The following is a 21,105-nucleotide window of genomic DNA, read 5'->3' as shown; positions in this document are numbered from 1 at the left end:
AAAAAAAGAGGTTTCTGGTAAAGAAACAAAGCAAGATATTGTTCTAAAATAATTAATATTATTTCCACGATGTATCAAAATATTTTCTTTTATTGCCAGTACTGTTGAAATGATATCAACCCAAATCCTACTTTAAACCACTTTATTTATTGCTTTTGTTGTTCTTTTTTTTACTAACCTGTTTTCAATTTCCTTTATGATGAGAAATATCTTATAGATATCAAGATGAACTAATCTTAATGTATAGATTGAAATTTTTCCCTATGCATGCATCTATGAAACTACTACACTTATCAAATTACAAAACATTTATCACACAAAAATTTCCCTTGGGCCCCTTCTCAGTAAATAATCACCATCAGGGCTAATGACTATTTTCATTTCTATTACTATCAGTTTGGCTATTTTTAATTCCATTTAAATAATATGTCACAATATATATTCTTTTGTTTTGAATGTCTTCTAATAAAATATTTTAGAGATGGATCTATGTTGTTGCATGTACTAGTTTAAAAAATGTTTTTAAATTTTATTACTGAGTAGTATTCTACTGTGAATGTACTCTAATCCTGTCTATGTGTCTTCTCAGATGACCCAAACTAACATAAGTGGTACTGGGAGTGATCTGAGAAAACAGGTGATAAATGGGGTTGTGGTTGGTTTACTCACTACCTGGTTCGGGAATAGGACTCCATTAGAAGTGGTAGATGGGACACAGACAAGTCCTGCCATAATATAAATGCCTGATTGCTTAAGACTTCGGTGATGGTGGGGTGCCGGCTGGCTCAGTCAGTGGAGCATGCGACTCTTGATCTTAGGGTCATGAGTTCAAGCCCCACATTAGGAGCGGAACCTGCTTATAAACAAAAAACAAAAACCCTAAAGATTTCAGTGGTGGTGACCTGGGGAAACATCTTGGGGAAAAGGAATGCTATTGTAAGTGAATGGTCCAGTTATTTGAAAGATAAAGGGAGAAAAATTCTTATAAATAGTGGAGTTGTTTGCTTATTGCTAAGTTGTATTGATGCCTTGGAATAAGAAGCAGAAGACTATAACAAACAGTTATAGGCTAAGTGTAGGGACCTGAGGAACTCTTTTATAGTTTACAAAGATGTCCTTATCTCCTATAGAAGTACTATAGACAGGAGTAGACTGAAGATCTCACAGAGTTACACAGCTCCAACAAAATATGAACACTCAGGCAAGGCATGTGTGTTATGGTAAGGTCAAGGCACTGTAGGGAAATATCTAGAACTCTAAAATCTGGCAGGATCTCCAGTGAGAGGGTGTCCTAAATTTCCTTAAATGCTTCAGTGGGCCTGGTTTAGCATTCTCCAGGGGTGCAGGAGACATTCAGTTGGTTTTTTATTTTTCTCAAAAGGAATTTTCCCATGAATTATGGATGAATTGGTATGCTTGTGGGGGTAAGGGGGATTTCCTACTCTGCCATGTTTGCTGATATGGCTCCTAGCATTAAATATTGATGCATGCTGCCATGTGGTTGAATCTTGAAAACATTAGGCTAAAGGAGAGAAGCCTCACAAAAGGCCACATCCTTGTTCCTCTCCCCCCACACCTAGGTAACCATTAATCTACTTTGCGTCTCTAAAGATTTGCTTATTGTGGACACTTTATACAAATGGACTCATGCACTATGTGGTCTTTTGTGCCTCCTTTCTTGTACATTGCCTAATTTTTCACAAGTCATGAATGTTATAGCATCTGTCAGTACTTGATTCCTTTTTATTGCCAAATATTCCATTGTATAGATAGACCACCTTTGGTTTATCCATTCATCAACTGATGAATGCTGGGTTTTTTAAATTTTTTACTTTTGTGAATAGAGCTGCTATAATCATTCATGTTCAGTCTTTTGTGTGGGCATGTGTTTTCGTTTCTGTTGCATACATATTTGGAGTGAAATTGCTAGGTCACATGGTAACTGTATGTTTAACACTTTGAGGAACTGCTAGAATTTTCTCCAAAATTGTTGCACCATTTTCATATTCCACCAGCAATGTATGAGGATTCCAACTACTCTGTGTTCTTGTCTATCGTTTTTGATTATAGCCATCCTAGTGGATATGAAGTGGTATCTTACTGTGATTTTCATTTGTATAGCCCTATTGACTAATGATGTGAGCATCTTTTCATGTGCTTATTGCACATTTGTATATCTTCTCTGGAGACTTTTTTTACTTAGATCCTTTGCCTATTTTCTAATTATTTGTCTTTTAATTCTGGAATTGTAATAGTTCTGTACATATTCTGGACCCATGTCCTTTATGAGATCTATGACTTATAAATATTTTTCTCCCATTTCATGCATTGTCTTTTCACTTTCTCCTGACTGTCAAATTTGCTGGGATGTTTTTGTTTGTCTTGTGATTTTTTGATTGTGGGAGTTTTTATTTGCAAAACCTTTCCCTGAGAGTTCAGTGTAACTTGTTTTCAAGGAACATTTTTTTTTCACTGAGTATTTGTGTTTACTTTTGCCAAATGCCTGAGCCTATACCCTTAAGCAGCAAGTTAAAAAAAAAATTCTCACACTAATGTGTGGGAACATACAAAGAATATGATGATAAGCCCAACCTTTGTGAAGGACCCATTTATTTTCATCTATATCCAGAATCAAGTTTGGATAACATTTTTTTTTTCTTGCTGTCTGCTTCTGCTAGGCAGGCTTTCTTCTAATAATCTCTCTCCTTCTCTCTTTTTTTTCTCAGAATCTGTGCACTCAGCATGGCCTCCAGTCAATCTCCATCCCTGTTAGGGCACAGAGCCCAAACCACAGTACTTTCAAATTTGTAGGATCTCTAGGCAACAGTGTTCTGTAGATGTTCTTAGAGTGGGTACTGGTTCAGTGCTGGTTTACCCTCCTGGAATGGAGCTGAAGCTTCATACTGGACTCAAATGTGATTTTTTTTTTTACTTTCTTTTAAAATGTTTAATTGATTTTAATGTTTATTTTAGATGATTTTAGCAGTCTTAGATGTTTTGTAACCAGAGGGGTTCAGAGTTTTGAGGGTATTATACTACAGACACAAAAATCTTATGTAATATTTTATCAGTTGGGGTATAATCCCATCCACCACTGGGTGTATATTTTCCCTCATAAATGGTTATGATTTATTTAATATAGGGTATTCTATAATGTAAGACTGAATTTTGAGTTTACTGTGTTAGAGCTGAATACAATTTTCAAAGCAAATATTCTGAACTTGCTTTATTTTTCTCTTCCATTTTCCTGAAATTTTTCATGTATTCCATGTTCCTTTTTTCTATATTTTTTTCTTTTCAAGTTTTTATTTAAATTCTAGTTAGCTAACAAAAATGGCAAAATTGGTTTCAGGTGTAGAATTTAGTGATTCATCACTTACATATAGCACCCAGTGCCTTCCTTAACACCCATCACACATTGAGCCCATATCTCACCCACCTCCCTTCATCAGCCCTCAGTTTGTTTTCTGTAGTTAAGAGTCTCTTATGGTTTGCTTCCTTCTCTTTTTATTTTCCTTCTGCTATGTTCATCCATTTTGTTTCTTAAATTCCACATATGAGTGAAATCATATGGTATTTGTTCCTTTTCTTTAAGGAACAAATTTTTCTTTTAGTAATTCAATTACTAAAATATATGAGCAATATATGCCCTTATGTATTCTAATCTTTTAATAGATAATATCTCACAGTAAAGTGCATGTATTCCTTAGTTGTAGGTCAAATTAAATAATATTCTGCTAGAATATAGTTATTTCATTTTTCTTTCTTCATTCAGTAAATATGTATGAACTGCTGGGGGTGCCAATATGTAGCTAGATACTGGAGATACATAGAATTTATAGCCTAAAGACAAAACTGACATTAACCTATAAGTATATAAATAATTATTGTAATAATTTATGCAAAGGATGGAAATCACAGCATGCTATAAATGAGTAAAATAAAGAAATCTAAACTGGCCAAGAACATACAGGAAAAATGTTCTAAAATGTAATATTGTGAACAAATACCATATTGTGAACTGCTGGGGGTACCAATATGTAGCTAGATACTGGAGATACGTAGAATTTATAGCCTAAAGACAAAACTGACATTAACCTATAAGTATATAAATAATTATTGTAATAATTTATGCAAAGGATGGAAATCACAGCATGCTATAAATGAGTAAAATAAAGAAATCTGAACTGGCCAAGAACATACAGGAAGAGTGTTCTAAAATGTAATATTGTGAAGGGCACGTGGCTGGGCCTGTCATTAAGCTTCCGACTCTTGATTTTGGCTCAGGTCATGATCTCAGGGTCATGGGATTGAACCCTGCATTGGGCTCTGTGCTCATCAGGGAATCTACTTGGGATTCTCTCTCTTCCTCTCCCTTTACCCCTCACCTGCTCAAATAAATAAATAAATCTTTAAAAAATATATTTTTTTAAATGTAGTACTTTGTCCAGGTTCTATACTCTAGGAGGAAGTTAGCTGGGTGTAGAAGTGAAGGAAAGTCATTCCATGTGAAGGGAACAGCCTGGAAATAGTCCTAAATTAAGATGCCTGATACTTCGGAGAATTTGAAAGAAAGTCAGTGTGATGTAACATTATGGAAAAAAATTACATTAGAGCTAAATTTCAGAGGGAGGATGGATTTTGACAGCCAGTGAAGGATATGAACCTGTGTCTTAATGCCACAAAATGGTTTTAGCCAGGGAAGAAACATTGAGAATTACATTTTAATCACATCACTCTGGGTGCTTGTAGAGAATGCATTCAATGGAGGAAAGAATTTATACAGTGCGTAAGGAACAGTTAGAAAGCTGTTGCCTAGAGGAAACAAGAAATGTTGGTTTCTTGAATTAGGAAAGAATACTTAAGATTACCATCAATGAGTATGGGATTCCCAATTTAGCATGCACTGCTCCCTCTTCAACACTCGTAAACAAATCAAATTTAGCTGATAATTAAAGTAAGCATTACAAGCTTACCAGAGGCAAATTTAAGTGTAGTTTTATGTAAAGCATTCAGAAAGAGAAAGTTACATGATATAGTACCTAAAATTAAGAAATATGCTTCTACTTTTATTTATTGAGGTTTGCAAGGCAACTGTGCATCCTTATGATATTTCTTGGAGCATTTGGTTTCAAGGCTACTTTTTGTAGTTCTACTGAAATTTTTTTTGCATTGGTTCCTTCCCTCTGGTATCTTAACATTATCTCTGGCATTTTATATTCACTCTACTCTCAAATTTAATTAATTCTTATTTTTGTCTCATTGGATCAAGAGATTAGAATGATATCTTTCTCATTGTTGTTCATATTATTTCACTCATGATTTGTACTGGTACCTCATTTAAAGATATATAAATTTATGAATGTCATTAACAATTCATATCTATTGAAATTATCCCTATTAGTATTCCATATTTTTTAATATTTATTTCTTCACTAATAAATATATATTGAATATCTATGGAAAAGTGCTCAATGATTTCAAATGTCTATTTTGCTGTAGGTCACTCATTATCATTATGTGCTTTAGCAGCAGTAAATGTGAATTAAAATATTTTATGGTTTTCTGCACAGGTTATGGTTCTGCACTGGTCACTCTAACATAAGAAGAGTGAAACCATGTATTATATATAATCTATTCTTCTATTAGCACAGTATTTGAAAGTTGTGTTAATTATATAGTGCTCAAATCTAAAAGTTCTGTGTAGAGATAACATGTTGGAACCGTAATTTTCTCATGGCCCCTTGCATTTTCTGATTTCTCAGGGTGTAAATAATGGGATTCAGTAAGGGTGTGATAACAGTGTAAAATACAGCAAGGAATTTATTGCCTGCAAAACTACTGAAGGGCCAGACATAGATAAAGATACAAGGTCCAAAGAACAGAGTGACCACAATGATGTGTGCAGACAATGTGGACAGAGCCTTGGAGAGCCCTCTGGATGATCTTTGTTGAACAGTGATCAGGATGACAGTGTAGGAGACAAGCAGTAGGATGAGACAGATGAATGAGAGCAGCCCACTGTCAGCAATGACAAAGAATTCCAGGGTATATGTGTCCATGCAAGCAAGCTTAATCACAAGGGGAAGGTCACAAAATATATTGTCTATGACATTGGGACCACAGAAAGTCAAGTTTACTGTTAATACCATCTGGCTCATGGTGTGTACAAACAGTTGTCCATGAAAATATCACAAACCCACTCAGCAGCCTGTGGCTATCAAAAGTGTTGCCTCAGCACCCCCGAAGAAGTGCATAAAGAACATCTGGGTCATGCAGCCCCATATGAAGATGGTCTTGTGTTCATTGAGCAAGTCTGTGATCATTTTGGGTGTGGTGACAGTGGAGAGACTCATATCCAGAAAAGAGAGGTGGAACTAAATGTCACTATGACCATAATGAGAATGTTTCCCAACACAGTAGCACTGTAGATCAAGGAGAATGTTACAAAGAAGAAAATCTGAAGTTCCCATTGTCCAGAAAATCCTAGTAAAATAAACTCAGTCACTACAGATCCATTTTTAAGATACATTTACTTGATTCAGAAAGGCTCCAGAAGTTCTTTATACAAAGAAAATAAAGAGGTGCCTGGGTGGCTCAGTTGGTTAAACATTGACTCTTGATTTCATCTCAAGTCTTGATCTCAGTTCAGGTCTTGGTCTCAGGGTTGTGAGTTCAATCCCCGTGTTAGGCTCCATTTAAGGAAAAAAAATGAAATGAAAAAAAAATAAAACCACAATTAGCACGGATGTTTCTATTTCTATTTGATGATAATAGTTGATGATATGAGAACATATAATTTTAAATATAGCAGCACCATCTATAATTTGAAATTATTCTATGAGTCACATCACTTTGAAACAATGTTCTTATAGTTATGCAGCAATTAAAAAGCATTTGATGGAGTGGAGGTTTTATTTTTCTATTGTTTTATTCTATCAAATGATACTTTTATCAGTTGGTCTTGACTGTCACTAATTTGTTCATGTAAAAAAATTAGATAAGTAGTTACATTAGTATTTTTTGCCTTTAATTATCACAATTGCTGTCACCTCTTGAGATCATTTTACAACAATATATAAAGAATATAGAATTTGGAAGATTAGGAAATTGTATTGTCCTGCATCACTGAAGTCATTTATTAAGATTATTCAATGTTTCTAAAATAAAGAAAATGTACATGCACATACATACACACACACACACAAAACGTAAGGGCTAATTTGTATCTGAAAGAAAGTCTTTTAATTCATTAAAAATAATTGGCTTTTTAGTTTCTGTGTTATAGTGTACTGAGAATTTCACAAAATATGGACTCATCCTCAGATCTTTATGAACTTATCTTCTCAGTTCCATTATTACTATTGTTCACAGTGAGAAGTGTGTGCATTGTGTGTAAATGTATGTATGTGGTGGTTAAGAAGTAAATAGTGAAATGATTCAACCCTAACATATAGATTTTACTTTGGTTGTAACATATTATACTAAAGTGTCTTTACTCGGCTTTTTAGACATTGTTCATTGGATCTAGAGTGATTAAATGATCAATAACTATTAAGTGATGACTATGTGCTAAATTCTGTTCTAAGTGTTTCACATACATTAACGCATTCAATGCTCATAACAATCCCATGAGGGCAGCATTATTATCATCCTCATTTTGCATATAAGGAAACTATAGTATAGAAGTCTTTAATGACTTACAGAAACACAGCTAATAAGGGTCAGCTGATATTCAAGCCCTGTCAGTCTAGTCATGAATTGGGTCCATACTAATATACATATTGCCTCCACAATTAAAGGAATATATATTTATGGTCAAGTTATCAAGTATTGATTGAATTCATATGTTCCATGTGAATTCCTTAGGAGATATGCTTCAACAGGTATGTTGGAATCCTTCTATGTTACAGTTAATTATACTGTATTTTCTTATACAGAATGAATCACTGTTCCACCTCTAGAGACACATAATTATCAGACAAAAAATAGCAATAAACCAAATAAAAATATTTAAGTGAGTACATGGTGTATGTGACATATCATAAGAATTTTAAAACAATGGAGACCAATTCCAAGTGACACTTCCAGCTATGGCTTCAGGCTCACTTGTTGTTGTCTTCAAAACACCTAAAAAATAAACATCCTAATGGTCAGTAAACAAAAAGGACAAGGCTTAGGGCATATGTGAGGATTTATAAGAAGAAAGCATTAAGAGCTGTGGGTAGGAGGAGTGGTACATTTAGAAAAGGGACCGAATGCAGATAGGAAGGTGCATGGGAAGTGTCTGTTCTCTTTTCTCCAATGAACTGTAACTTTATCCTTCTTTTTATTTCTACTCAGGCCCTTGTCAAAATGTCCTACCACCATTTTCCAGCCTTAATTCCCTCCACTGCTTTCCTATCTGAGATATTATTAAGAACTGGATAATGCGTACAAATTAAGAAAACGAAAGATGAAAGTGATGTTCTTGTCAGACAACCTCCAGGAGTAGACAGAGTAGATGTTGAATTATGACAGTGGGTCTGGAAGAGCACACAGAGGACAGCCACTCAGCACACCCTCTTCGAAGGGCTGTGTTGCATGATTATTGGGTGAGTGAGCAGGAATTTTGCTTTGGAGACCTTTGTGACAGTAATTTTAATAATTAGGTGCACTTTGAAGAAGTGCGAGTCTTGATGATTATTAGATGAAATGAATATGCCAGCTACAATTTGGGAATGAATATATTTGATACATGGAATTTCATGCCCTATGAAATAATGACAACAGAAAAACTTGGATATAAAATTAATACAGTTGGGGCGCTTGGGTGGCTCAGTCGTTAAGCGCCTGCCTTCGGCTCAGGTCATGATCCCAGGGTCCTGGGATCGAACCCTGCATCGGGCTCCCTGCTCCAAGGGAAGCCTGCTTCTCCCTCTCCCACTCCCCCTGCTTGTGTTCCCTCTCTCACTGTGTCTCTCTCTGTCAAATAAATAAAATCTTAAAAAAATGAATACAGTTAAGTGTAATGCAATTAATATGAATAAAACCTACTTTAGAGCTTTATTTTGCCTTTTCATTTTATTTTAGAGAGAAAACTGGCATTCATTTATGTTGATAGTTTTCCCAGCATTTTTTTCTCTTACTCCTCTCTTTCCTTTCCCAAGCAAATTTCTAAAACTATTCCTTTAGTTCTACACTTAATATACCTGTTCTTATATGATGAGTGAATAAAAGCAACATAAATGAAAGGAAAGAAATGATATAGTTTAGACAAAAATTCTATTAATGAAGAAAATTTTCTTCCTCTTCAATAAGCAATTGCACATTTTATTATACTTTTACTCAATTTATGATGTGCTTTTGAGGAAATTGAAGGAAAAATAATTATATATTAGATTAGGAGGGACTTTGTAGTCATTTATTTCTTACATCTTTTTTAGCAAATGCAAAGTCTAGGTCCACATAATTAAGTAAATTTCCCATATATTAGATGTAGAACCACCGTAAAGAGATGTGGTATTAGGTGAGAGGGTGTATGTGTAAGATTCTGGCCATGCACAGAATGAGTACCAAGATGGCATGCACTGAATCTGAGTCATTCATGTAAATCCAAGATTACAATCCAGAGAATTTTCCATATAAATCCCCATTAGGAAAGGAACAAGCCAAAACTTATTTTATTAAGTAGTTGCATATGAGCATTTCTGCTCTTGCTCATGTGTATATAATATATATTACTTAATCTAAAAATAACTGAGTCATTTAAGTATAGCAAACTGAGGGTTACCAAAGAGGTGGTGGGTGGGGGGATTAGTTAAATTGGTGATGGGGATTAAGGCATACACTTGTCTTGATGAGTACCTGATGTGTGGAAGTGTTGGAATTGCTATATTTACACCTGAGACTAATATTACACTGTATGTTAACTAACTGGAATTTAAATAAAAACGTAAAAAATATATAATTGAATCAAGTAAATATTTTCTCTTTCATTGTTGGCACTTTAAGAAAAAAAACTTCAATTTTGACTGGTTTTATGTTTTTCAAAATTTATGCATACTTATGCTAAAGTACTGAAGGATCTCAAAAACATTATGCTAAGTAAAAGAAGCAAGACTCAAAAGGCCGCATGTATGATTTTATTTATATGAAATGTCTGGTGAACACAAATCTATAGAGACAGAATGTACATTAGTGGTCACCTTGAACTGGGGATTGAGTGTAAGTGGGCAGAGTTTTCTTTCCGTGGTGATGAAGTGTCCTATAATAAGATTACGGTGATGGATGCATAACTATGTGAATATAATAATAATCACTGAAATGTATATTTAAAATTGGTAAATTTCAGAGTATATGAATTATATTCAATGAAACTCAAACTATTATACATTTTTTGCTTTTATTATTAAGTTAAAATTATTGTTAATATGTTAGTTTCATTTTTTAAAACAGTTTTCTAGTACTATTCAGCTGCTTTTACTCAAATATATTTCACTACCAGATAGTTGATGACATATATATCTGATCCAACTTAGTTTTAAATTTATTGTTTTTAAGAATTTATTTATTTATTTGACAGAGAGAGTGAGCACAATCAGGGAGAGCGGGAGGCAGAGGGAGAGGGAGAGGGAGAAGTAGGCCCCCGACAGAGCACAATCCCAGGACCCCAGAATCATGATCTGAGCCGAAGGCAGACTCTTAACCAACTGAGCCATCCAGGTACCCCAGGTTTAAATTTCTTAATGTCACCGGTTTGATTTATATTTTTGACTATCTTATGTGTTTGGAAGCTTGCCATTCTCTGATTTTGTTAAAGAAGTTTATTGGTATTTTCCATACTATTTTAAGTACTCATAATTGAGTTTCCTGAATAATTCACATTTTTGTTCATTCCCTTGCATATGAACATTTTGTAGGGATGTCTTTCTTTTTAAAAAAAATTTATTTATTTATTTTTATTTATTTGTGAGAGAGAAAGAGCAGGGGGTGGGGGGGCAGAGGGAGAGTCCAAAGCAGACTCCCCACCCAGCACGGAGCCCAATGTGGGGCTTAATGTGGGGCTTAATCTCACAACCTGGAGATCCTGAGCTGAAATCAAGAATTGGATGCTTAACCAACTAAGCCATCCAGGTGCCCCAGGAATTCTCTCTTTTTATTTCTTTAAGATTTCATTTGTATTTGTGGTGTAATGGTCAGTTTTATACAGAGATTTTCTACCTATCTAGTTCTGGTCATTAATTCTCCCTCACCTCCTCCTTCTCCAGCTCTCATTACATGTCCTATCAGCATCTGAAATGATTAAAAGAAAAAAATGAGTTTCTAACTATTACATTGTTTTCAATGCCAGTATGAGTTAGCTAGATGCTCACAATTTGCTTTTCTTAATTTTCATCATCATTTTTAATCACTAACCATCTACTGCCAAGTTTTACTCATCAATATCATGTTGAGACCGTATATTCTTTAAATTTGTATAAAAATTCTTGGCTGTAGATCACTGTGAAATAGTAATGTGATCTTCCAGTGAGAGAGGATTTCCTGTCTCAAAAGCCATAGCATTTTCCTCCCAGCCAACACAAAATTAATTAAAATACCATCTTCAGTTTATTAAACCTCTAACAAATTAGCTCTCTATGATGTTTCCACTTACCTGTTCTAAAGACACAGTATGAAGAATAATATGTTCAAGGGGATAATCAAAATTATAAATCTGCTTTTCACTCTCTGCGATGCTCTGTATATGAATGTATATACTATCTTCTACTTCTTTTATAAAGATGTGAATCACTTTGGAGGCAGATGTGTTGGGGCTCGGGGTATCTATATTTCAGTGGGAGTTGTTAGGGCACTGAGGCTACTGTCCGAGCAAGACCAGGAGAGATGTTTACACTTAATTTCTGGCCCTGCAGTATGCTGTGGTTCTCTCTGAGCATTGGCTTGATTACACTGGGTGGGAGAGTGTTGGTTGATTGGTTGTACTATAGGAATTCTAGACATCTTTGAATTAATGGATGCTTGTTTTCCCTCATATTACTCCAAGCTATCCTCTTACCTTCCTTCTAACAACTTTGGGTAAATTTTTAGTTGAATAATCTCAGTGCTTCTCTGAACATAGCATCCTCAACATAAAAATAGATCTCTACATGTTATAGATTTACTGGCAGCATATATTATGTACAATATTAATATATTCAGGAAGTAGAAATTTTAAAAGATAAAGTTAAAATAAATTATGCTAATTTAAAATTTGAAATGATACAACTGTTTTATGCTCATTAAAATTTAATAATTATTTATATGATTTTCAAAGAATATCTATGTGGCACAAAATAGTTTCATAATCATTGCCCCTTTTACTATAAAATATTACCATAAAATCTTGTTCTATGAGGTATTGTTTTTATAAAATAAATCATAATTGATGGTCTTGGTGTACTTTGTACCACAGGCTTCCATGTTTGTTTCAATAACTTGCCAACAAAGATTGTCATGAATAACCTTCAAATTGGTTGATATTGCTGTCACTTCTATGGAAGTTCTTATTTAATTCCAGCCAAATTCACCACTTAACCCATGGCTTAATTGGTTTTTGTCAGAGACATTGTGTTTATTATAGGAGTCATTACAGTTCATGAAAGATTTTTAGATACAGATGTTAAAATCATCCATACTTTTGTATAACGCAAAACTCCTTCCCATAAGACAAATCTGATTCTACCACATTTAATCATTTAAAAGATCATTTAATTTGAAATCATTAGAAGTAGTTTTCTGTTTACTTTTTGATACTCTTTGCTGATAAGAAATGCATTTTATTTATTGTCATACTGCTTACATAAGCCATTTTTACAGTAGCTGAAAACAGAAGTATTTTCTCAGTAGAATGTGGCTTTTGTCCTTTTGCTATTAGTAAGAAACATTCAAGAACACTTTTAGTGAAAAATTAAACCCTTCATTTATTAGCTGGTGAGTATTAATACTGCAAAAAATTTATAGAATTTTATGTATTTTATATTTACTTTTTAAATGTGCTTATCATGATCACTAGCTAATATATCAAGGTACAGTATAGATTGTCAAGTTCATTATTAATAATAATGGAAGTAAATCCATATTGTAAATTAATGTTTCTTAATAATTTGGAATGTTTTTAGCCAGCTTATTGTCAGTTCTCATAGCTTCTTGTTCTTTTACTTTGTGATTTAGCTGACAAAGAGTTCATATTATGGGTGAAATTGTCAACCCTATCATTTTATAATTGTTTATGTGAGTTTTGATTACTAGAATTATCTTCAATGCAAGGCTTATTGACACAGATCTATTTAAGCTCCTTATAAAGTTTTGGAGAGCAAATCAAATTAAAATAAAATAACATAATCCTTCAGTATCCCCTTCTCCCAGTTTTGGCGCACCTAATCTATAAGAGATAGAAATATGTTCAAAGGAAATAACTGCAGAGAGAACTGCTCTAAGTCCCTCTGTCTTTTGGTTAACTAATTCTTTTCCAAACAAACAACTATAATAAGTAATGTGACCAGGTATTATACAGATTAATTTTGGGTACCAAAAATAATCTGAATATTAAATATTAATGAAGCTTATCTTTTCAAGTTAAGATACATCAGAGATGTTCACATTTTTTCCGTATACTTGATGAATTGGTTACAGCCAGCTAAAAATGTATTCACCCTCCTTTGCGACAATGGGTTTAAATAAATTGTAATGACTGTTTAATTCAATCTTCTCTTTTGGTTCAACAGTGGATATTGACCTAATTAATACTCTTCCAGGTCCCATACTTTCCACAGTAATAGTTCTTTACTTCTTGAATGAATATTCACCCTCTATTATTGGCCAGGGTAAAATTCTGTGATTCCTCAAGTATTCCTTTCCTGTCCTCAAATGTTTAATAGTCCCAACTTCTATTGCATTACTGTATATTCCTTGGTGGTAGGGATTGTATTTAGCATTCACCTTTCATTTAATTTCTTTTGGCTAATTTATTGAGTGAATTTGCTTTCTGTTCTCTAATATCCTTCAACTCTCTAGTGTTGAATATACTGTCCTTTGATTTCCTCTAAAGAAAATTCTGGGGACAAAATTTCGGTGCTCTAACTTTAAATTTGTTTTCTAGCAGTATAAATTTTTATAGTGCAGATATCTAAGATATAAGGAAACTCTGTACAACTAGTTCTCAAGTGGCTAAAGTGAGGCCTTGAAATAGGTATTGAACTCAGCAAGTCTCAAACTTTCTTGGGCCTATACTGTATGTCAGGAATCTGTCCTCAAGGATCTCAGAATCTTATTATTCAATACCAAACCCAAATAACCCATTGCTAAATGTGATGATACAGGCATGCAAAAGGCAAACCTTGTTTTATGGAGTTTGCAAATTTTTCCTAAAAGAGGCTATCTTTCCCCAAAAAGACAACTTTGTTTTTAATGGTAGGCATTGATTGGCTGCACAGAGAAGCAAGAAGAAAATTCTAGGCAGAGATAATTATATGTAGGGAGGTATGGAAGCATAGAGTATTCTGACATATTGAATGAAGAGAAAATAGTATGTTTAAAGTATGTGATAACTTGGGTGGTGAAGAAGGGAGAGTTTTTGATAAGGACAGAAAGTTAGGTTAGAAAAAGAACTTTGAAGGGTCTTAAATATCAATCAAAGTAGTTTGGAATATATTCTGTAATTAGTGAGGAGTGCTTGAAATGGTAAAATAGAGACTGAAAAGAATTGAGCTTTCACAAGGTGTGGTAGTAGCACTGTGGAGTAATTACTGTGTTATTTTAATAATCTAGGTAAAAAATGATGAAAGTCTGACATAAGGCCATGGAGGGTAATGGAGAAGAGGTTCTGATTAAAGTATCAGGTGGAATTGTGAAAATTTGGTAACAGAGTGTACACAAATGATGAAACATTGAAGAGTAAGTGGTGAGTTCCATAATCTGTCTGCAGATGTTCTACATCAGAATCAAATAAATTAGGAACTTTTGGACCAGCAGAGTGAGGAGCCTAGTGGACTTTCTCTCCAATAAAACAAACACTTCACTCGTGAAACTTACAGAGAACAATACTGTATGGTCTCCAGAAATTGTCCAAATCATATAAAATAGATAAATGATCATATAAGAAAATCTACTAAATCTTAAGAATAGCAGTCTAGCATTTAAGCCTCCCCCCATGTCATGTCTCCTTTCCAAGCTCCATATTGTAGAAGCCCTTTTCTGCTCTACTCTGGGTACTCTGCTCTAGGCAGGTGTGGTGAAGAAAATAGGGATTCCCTCTCTGCACAATCCAGGCTAGCATTGTGTTCTTAGGTTTTACCCTGGAATGGTAAGGACTTAAGTGTTGAAGATATTCCATTCCAGGTGAGTACCAAGGACATGATGAGGCTATCTTTCCCCATTCTGCACCTACTTGTACAACAGAGATTGCACTTATATAAGGTATTTAAAGCAGTCAAACTCATGGAACCCGAAAGTAGTATGGTAGTGGCCAGAGGCTGGACAGAGGAATAAATGGGGAGTTGCTGTTCAATGGGTATAGTTTCAGCTATGCAAGATCAATTATTTCTGGAATTTCTGCTGTACAACATGTCCCTAAAGGTAACAATACTATATTGTGCACTTAAAAATTTGTAAGAGGGTGGTTCTCATGTTAAATATTCTTAGCACAGGGGCACCTGCGTGGCTCAGTTGGTTAAGCATCTGCCTTCAGTTCAGGTCATGATCCCAGGGTCCTGGGATCGAGTCCCACATCAGGCTCCCTGTTCAGCAGGGAGTCTGCTTCTCCCTCTCCCTCTGCCCCTCCCCCCTTCTCATGCTTTTGCTCTCTCTCTCTCAAATAAATAAATAAAATATTTAAAAAATAAAATAAAATGTAAAAATACCAATCATTTAAAAAAATGTTCTTAGTACAGCAATAAATAATAATAACAAAAACAATTCTATTCTAGACATGGCAGACTAAGAACACCAGGGCCCCCCTTAGTACCCCTACCCTCCAGCTTACTTAGAGTGGAAGTTCAGGCCAGAAGGGGCAAGTTGAGGTGACCAGGATCTTTGATCCCCTAGTGCCCATTCACACAGGAGGATGTCACTTAGGGAGTATTGGGCTGCTACCCCTGCCCTCAGCTCCTGTGCAGTGGTACTCAGGTTCTGCACAGAAGGACAGGCATACCATAAGGATGAAAAACTCCATAGCTCTATCTGAGGGGGCCTGGCTTTATTTGGAACAGAACTTGGAGAGTTCCATGTAACAATGCAATGTCAGAAACAGTGGAGCTCTTGGTGAAGAGCAGTTAAGAAAGCACTGATATCAACAAACCAAATTGTATAGCAAACTGAAGTTTAAAAGATAGAAACAGTGACAGGCATAAGAGAAATCCTACTGGGATCACAATCAACCCTGGAGATAAGGGAGACTGTGTGCATTCAGTGACTGTACCCACTTAAGAGAAATCAGACAAATGCAAGGGGCAGGAAAAGATTCTCCAAGCCACACATAGTTTTACCAACAAAGGGTGGAAGCCTTAGTGACACAAAAATATTAAGGACACCCTCTAACTAAATACTGTCTGAAAAATAAGCAACACCAAACCAAGAGCAACTCCTAGGAAGCCAAGCTTAAAAAAAAAGCCACACAAATTCCTGTTAGTCTGGAAGACAGTGTGAGTGCCCAAGTCTGTACACTTTGCAGGAAACACTGCAGACAGAGCATCCAGCTATTAGTCTCTGAATAAATGTGGGGCAAATATGTAAACTCTGAACTGTGATAGCAGCCTCTAAGCCACACACATATCTACTAGTTAAGGATAAAATTCTACCTGACCTAGGAGACTTAAGCAAAACCACTGACCAATAAGTGTCTTATGATGCCCCAAAGGTAACCCAGCTGAAGATTAAAAACAAGAAAAAATTCTGAGCAGGGACATAGGCTACACACGGCAGAGTCAATATACCTCAGAGTTAATTCAGCCAAGGAACTAAACAACCAACCAATCAAACAATTCCAGTAACATCAGTATTGGAGAGGAGAGAAATCAGTAACCAGAGTTGCTACAATACATTATAAAAAATTTCCAGTTTTGGGGTGCTTGGGTGGCTCAGTCAATTAAGTGTCTTCCTTCAGCTCAGGTCATGATTCCAGGGACCTGGGATTGAACACTGTGTAGGGCTCCCTGCTCAGTGGGAAGTTTGCTTGTCCTTTCCCTCTGCTGCTCCCCCCTGCTTGTGCGTTCTCTCTCTTTCTCTCAAAAATAAACAAAATCTTTAAAAATTAAGAAATTAAAAAATAGTCCAGTTTTAACAAAAGCTGATGAGACATGTGAAGAAACACAAAACTATATCTCATACATGAAATAAAAGGTCAATAGAAACTGCTTTTGTGGGGACTCCAATGTTGCACTTAGCAGAAAAAGAAAACTTCAAAGTAGCTATTATAAATATATCCTGAGAACTAAAGGAAAGCATGCCTAGAGAGGTAGAGGAAGGTATGACAATATCTCACTAAGTAGAGTATCAAAATAGAAATTATTTTTTTATTTTTTTAAAGATTTTATTTATTTATTTGAGAGAAAGACAGTGAGAGATGGAACACAAGCAGGGCAGAGGGAGAGGGAGAAGCAGGCTCCCCACTGAGCAGGGAGCCCCATGTGGGGCTCGATCCCAGGACGCTGGGATCATGATCTGAGCTGAAGGCAGATGCTTAATGACTGAGCCATCCAGGTGCGCCAATAATTATTTTTTTTTGAAGTGGAGATTCTGGAGTTGAAAAGTACAATAACTCACTCAAATGTAGAAGTCACTAGAGGAGCTCACCAGTTGATGTGAGCAGTCAGAAGAAAGAACCAGTGAACTTGAAGATATATCTGTAGCAATTATGCAATCTCAAGAACAGATGTAAAACAGAAAATGAGGAAAAGTGAACAGAGCCTCAGAATAATGATGACACCACTAAGTGCACCAATATATATATATGTAATCAGATGTAAATTTTGGCTTCTAGATTGGACCATTAATCTGATTGAGATCTTATTAATTCAAATAGGGAATGCAGGAAAAATAACAGGTTTGGGAAGGTAGGTAACTTATTTAGTTTTTACATTTTGGACTTGATATTTCTTCAAGATACCCAGGGAATGACTCAGTAGAAAGTTGAAAATAAAAATTTGCAGCTCAGAAATGAGGAGCATAAAGGAGAAAATGATATTACTGAAGGTAAGTATAAACAACTACCACCTTGAAGGCTGGATGAGCAAAAGAGGAAGAGACATTACCCAGAATCCATAAATGCTGCTGGATCAGTGTCACCATTAGTGATGTTGAAACCTCTATCCTATTACTGACTAAGAAGACAAGAGCTATGCACTTGATGAAGCTTTAGGAGCCTTGAATCCTTCAACCATACTGATGCTGCTGAACCCCCCAAAATAATTCTGGAGTCCACAGTTGCCCAATACTGCTGCTGCCTGAGCCCAAAGCAGAGGAATGTAAAGTTTCTCCCTTTTTCCTGCTGTCCAGTATCATGTTAATATCTCCCACCGATAAAACCTGATAGGAATAAGTTTGCAAGGGAGTTCAGGAAATGTAATTTTGAGGCTTGTAGCTATCTCCTATAGAGAGAGGACTATAGAGGAGCTAATAAGGGGCTGAGAGTCAAAAGAGAAATATTCAGAATCATCTTCCCATTTGGTTGCTCAGCATCCATGCACATCAATCCACCTTTACTTAAACTTCCAGTCAATGACAGTTGCTTCAACCTAAAGATTCATTTATCCTACATAAATTTAAGACATTCTCCCCTTTTTCCTCCAAGCGTAAAGCTAAATATTCTCATAAATTACTATATCCATCTCAGTGTAGTGTTGGGATCTCCTCTAGTTTAGTCATAATCCCACAGGAATATTCTATAACCTAGAGATTAAATGGTAAAATTAATCACCAACATCTCCTTGGTGAGGAAAAATAAAAGAAAAAAAGGAATTTGAAATTTCTTAATAAATACCATAAATACACAATTTTACCATAATACACAATTCAGGAGGAAAATATCCTTAATTACTGTAATCATCGTTTTCCTACTAATGGGTCACGAGACTCAGTTGTCCTTGGTTGTTTTCTTTTACTTCCAACTGCTTTCTTCTTTTGTCTACATCTAATATCTCCAATAATGATGATTCCTTACTTGGTAGAGTGAATTAAATTTAAAATTTTATTGGCTCATGCCCTTCTCATTTACTTTTCTTATTGAAATACCCTAAACATACAATATTATATTCATTTCAGGTGTACAATATATTGATTCAGCAGTTCTTTACATTACTCAGTGCTCACACAATATATGTAGTCACCCCTAGTCACCATTAATATTATCCCGGGAATGTAAATTGATGTAGCCACTGTGGAAAACATTTTCATTTACTGTTATTACTTGATATGCAAATATTATGAGGCACCACAAAGAATCACTTGAGTCTCATACATGATTTACCCACCCTATTGAGTAACACTAATCTTAGTATACCTTGATAATTGGGATCAATCTTTTCAGCTGGCTTAATAAGTTCTTCTGTTAAATCAGAGGTATAAAGAGACTGAAATGGCTGGTGATTTTGACCTTCAGATCAATGGGAGATTGTTTTATCCTTGTTGGAAAGAGCTATTTATTGAAAACATGTAAAGGAGGGGATGGGAAACAAATTTATGAATGTTAAAATTTAGATAGAAAATCTATTATAAAAGCATATATTTTGAAGTTAGAGGGAGGATCTGATTCTTGGTCTAGTACTTAAAATTTCTGTGGCAAGTTCATTAAATTTTATAATTATCAATTTTCTACTGAGAATATGTTAATAATATGCTCTATTTTCATCATTGGGAAGAGAAAACATGCAAAGTGCCTCATTCACGGTTAGAACTCAATAAATACTTATTTAGAATCTCATTTAGTCTATAAAAAACTGAAAATTACAACATATATGAATGGGATTATATTAGTATGGTTTGTATTTTAATGCATGATTCTGGATGTTTTATCGCACATATATACTTGTGTAGGGAAGGATTACCATTTCCCAAAAATATGACTTATGGTTGATACAAAATCAAATACCTCATTATCTTTGGATGATGATGATAATGGCAACAATGATGATGATGATGACTTTGATGATTGTAATGTGTCAGTTAAAAGGCTGATCTGGAACTCGCTTGGTCTTTATTTTTCTTATTGCTTTCCTCATGTCTTTATTCCTGGTGTAGATGTTTGGATTTAAAAGGGGAGTGAAAATTGTGTAAAACAGAGAGGATCTTATCTATGGATACCCTGTTGAATGGCCATATATAGATAAAGATGTAGGGTCCAAAGAACAGTACCACCACTGTAATGTGGGCTGAAAGAGTGGACAAAGCCTTGGAAGACCCACTGGATGAGTGATGCTGGACAGTAATTAGAATGATGCTATAGGAGATAAACAGGAAGATGAAACAGAACAAAGAAAGTAGTCCACTTAATGCAATGACTAATACTTCCAAGATGTAAGTGTCAGTACAAGCAAGTCTGATGACCTGAGGCAGATCACAAAAAAAGCTATCCACAATATTGGGGCCACAGAATGGTAAAGTCACTGTGAACACCATTTGGCTCATAGTGTGCACAAAACCAGTGGTCCAGGACAGAAATGCAAGTCCTATGCAAACATGATGACTCATGATAGTTTTGTAATGGAGGGGTTTGCATATGGCAATGAATCTATCAACTGCCATGGCTACAAGCAGCATCATCTCACTTCCACCTAAAAGGTAAAGGAAGAACATCTGGGCCATGCAGCCTTCATAGGAGATAGCCTTATATTCACTAATTAGGGCACAGATCATTTTAGGAGTAGCAAGGGAGGCCAGGGACATATCAATAAAGGAGAGGTTGGCCAGTAAGAAGTACATGGGAGAGTGTAGGTGAGGGTCCAGTTTTACTACCAAGATAATAATGAGGTTACCTAATACAATGGCTATGTAGATAATGGAAAAAAACAAGAAAAAGCAAATCTGTAACTCACAAAAATCTGTGAGGCCCAGCAAAATAAACTCAGACACCATGGAGTGATTTTTTTTCTCCAT

The 21,105-nt window shown here is 35.2% G+C and overlaps 1 protein-coding gene and 1 pseudogene across 1 annotated transcript; both read right to left on the bottom strand.

Moving 5' to 3' along the window:
* Positions 1 to 5,690: 5,690 nt before the first annotated feature.
* On the bottom strand, positions 5,691 to 6,532 carry LOC112833425 (olfactory receptor 4L1-like; annotated as a pseudogene).
* A 13,703-nt stretch (positions 6,533 to 20,235) lies between these two features.
* On the bottom strand, positions 20,236 to 21,105 carry LOC112832893 (olfactory receptor 4K3-like). The gene has a single exon (XM_073877438.1). The coding sequence runs from the start codon at positions 21,103 to 21,105 to the stop codon at positions 20,236 to 20,238; it is 870 nt and encodes a 289-aa protein (XP_073733539.1).

This window comes from Callorhinus ursinus, unplaced genomic scaffold, assembly GCF_003265705.2.
Source record: "Callorhinus ursinus isolate GAN/ISIS: 27379988/994484 unplaced genomic scaffold, GSC_fseal_2.0 scaffold25, whole genome shotgun sequence".
Classification (NCBI taxonomy): Eukaryota; Metazoa; Chordata; class Mammalia; order Carnivora; family Otariidae; genus Callorhinus; species Callorhinus ursinus.
This window is presented reverse-complemented; position numbering and strand designations above follow the sequence as displayed.